Here is a 2,523-nt window from a genome sequence, read left to right as displayed (position 1 = left end):
GTTGTGGAGACAGTGCATTTACAAACTTTATCGACTATGAAGAAGAAAGGTCAAAAGAAGAGGCCGCTTTCGACCGGAACGTTACTGGGACGGTATAGGGATCCCTCAAGACCCGGTAGTCTGGGTGGTTTGACGCGATTCGCCCAGGCCAATAAGATCTCGGTACGACGTGCTCGCGAGGTCCTGCAAAGGGATTTGGGGTACACGTTGCACAAACCCAGACGTCGTCGGTTTCCCACGGTCCCGGTGGTGGTGTTCGGCATCGACGAGCAGTGGACGGCCGACCTGATCGAGGTGATCAATATTTCGAGGTACAATCGAGGGTATCGTTATCTGTTGACGGTGGTGGACGTGTTTTCCAAGCACGCCTGGGTCCAGCCCTTGAAGAGCAAGACGGGTAAAGCGGTGACGGAAGCCATGGCAAAGATCTTGAAAGGAGGTAGAAAACCCATCAATCTCCAGTCGGACGACGGGAAGGAATTCTACAACAAGACGTTTCAGGATTTGATGAAGCAGAATGGCATTCATCATTTTTCGACGCGTGGGGATACGAAATCCAGTGTGGTGGAACGGTTTAATCGGACCCTGAAAGAACGTTTGTACCGGTACTTCACCGTGAAGAATACGATGAAGTTTGTACCCGTGTTACAAGATCTGGTCCGAGGGTACAATCGATCGTATCATCGCAGTATCAAGATGGCTCCCGATCAAGTGACTTTAGCCAATAGCGAGGACGTGTGGGAGACTCTTTACGGGAATAAAAAGGGAAAAACATCGAGACGACCTCCACTGAAAGTCGGGGATCGTGTGAGACTGAACAAGAAGTTCCGTCAGTTCAAGAAAGGGTATTTACCCGGTTGGACCGAGGAGGTGTTTGTGATACGTCGGGTGCGTCCGGGTAGTGTCACCACGTACAAGGTGGAAGAATGGGACGGCACGTCGGTCGAGGGCACGTTTTACGCGCAAGATTTGCAAAAGGTGAACGTGAAGGATGACGATCTGTTCCGCATCGACAAGATCGTCAAAAGGAAAGGGGATAAAGTCTTGGTGCGTTGGAAAGGTTGGCCAGTCAAGTACGACAGTTGGATTGATAAAAAGGGATTGTACGTGACCCAAAAGCCAAAGACGAAAAAATGAAAGACTTTTACGTGCATTTGTTGAACAATGCCAGCACGAACGAGTTCACGGACAACAAGGCCAACAGTTTCAAGAACCGTCTGCCGTATCCGCTCCTGTTTGACCCCCACAAGGAATGGAAAGTGGGATTGGCAAGCGTGTCTTACCCGATCCCGCCTGCACGACCGCATCAAGTACCAGTCCCTCAAACGCACGACTTTGAAGACGACGACTACGTGTTCGGTATTGAGTGGACCATTGAAACGTTCATCTTGCAACCCGACGGGGTTACGTGGCTTCCAGGGCGTTACCACGTGCAATTTGACGTCTACGGGAAGGAACTGAACCGTGACCGACACAAGGTGACGAGTGGCCGATCTCTCATGCAATACCTCATCAATCGTTTTCACGAACGCCTGTATCATTACATGGATCGCGCCAACGAAAGTCTGAGAGCGCCGGACGGGAAAAAATACTACCCCGTGTTCCGATGGGAGGGCAACGATTTGATTATCGATAACACCGACACGTTCCTCGACGAGTCCGGAGACAGAAAACGTCCCAGAGTGTTTTTTGGTCCTAAACTGGTCAAGAAGTTGGGTTTGATTCGCGAGGAATCGTATTACTCCGTCCACATGACTGTGAACATGCTCAAGATCTTTCCCGACGACAAAGTCCCGTCTGATTTCAAGAGAGACTGGAGCAACCATGACGAACTTCGTAGCCGTAACTTTTGGGATTTGAGAAACAACGGGACGTTACAGCTCAGTCCCTATTGCAACTGGCGCTTCAGTTACTTGGACGAGGAATACGCCAAGGCCTATCGCGGAGTCGTCGTTCATCCGGACCTCCCTCCGCCTCGCAGTCCCATGTACCTGTATTCGAATGTGGGTCGTAGCACGATCATGGGAAATCGAGTCACGGATCTCTTGAGAGAGGTCCCCCACGACCCGACCAAGACGACGCACGAACCGACTCAGATTCAATATAAACCCGTGCGCAGCAATATTTTGGATATAGTGGAGGTGCAATTGGCCGAGAACGACGGAAGGCTAGTGGACTTTACATCGGGCGTGACCTCGGTGACATTACACTTTAAGGATGAATGAGTCTCCCGACGACTTTTACGTGCAACTGCTAAGCAATGCCAGCACGAACGAGTTCCCGGACAACAAGGCCCAAAGTTTCAAGAACCGTCTGCCGAACCCGTTACATTTGAGAGAACCTGGCTGGAAAGTGGGTATCAGCGACCTCTCGTTTCCGTCCGCGACGCGTAAGATGGGTTTGAAGAATTCTCTTCTGTTTGAAATCTGGTGGATCGATATGGTGGACGCGACTAGAAACATTTACACGCGGGTCCCTGGATCGACGCGAGAAGGCGATTTGGAATTCACGCCGAGGAATGGT

At 50.9% G+C, this 2,523-nt stretch overlaps 1 protein-coding gene across 1 annotated transcript; it reads left to right on the top strand.

The window, feature by feature from the left end:
* Positions 1-1,053: 1,053 nt before the first annotated feature.
* On the top strand, positions 1,054-2,316 carry LOC145497961 (uncharacterized). The gene has a single exon (XM_081477835.1). It carries the CDS (start codon positions 1,134-1,136, stop codon positions 2,223-2,225), a length of 1,092 nt encoding a protein of 363 aa, XP_081333961.1. The 5' UTR covers positions 1,054-1,133; the 3' UTR covers positions 2,226-2,316.
* Positions 2,317-2,523: the final 207 nt, after the last annotated feature.

This window comes from Orbicella franksi, chromosome 9 (genome assembly GCF_964199315.1).
Source record: "Orbicella franksi chromosome 9, jaOrbFran1.1, whole genome shotgun sequence".
NCBI lineage: Eukaryota > Metazoa > Cnidaria > Anthozoa > Scleractinia > Merulinidae > Orbicella > Orbicella franksi.
Note: the sequence above shows the minus strand (reverse complement) of the source record. Positions and strands in the feature narration are given on the sequence as shown.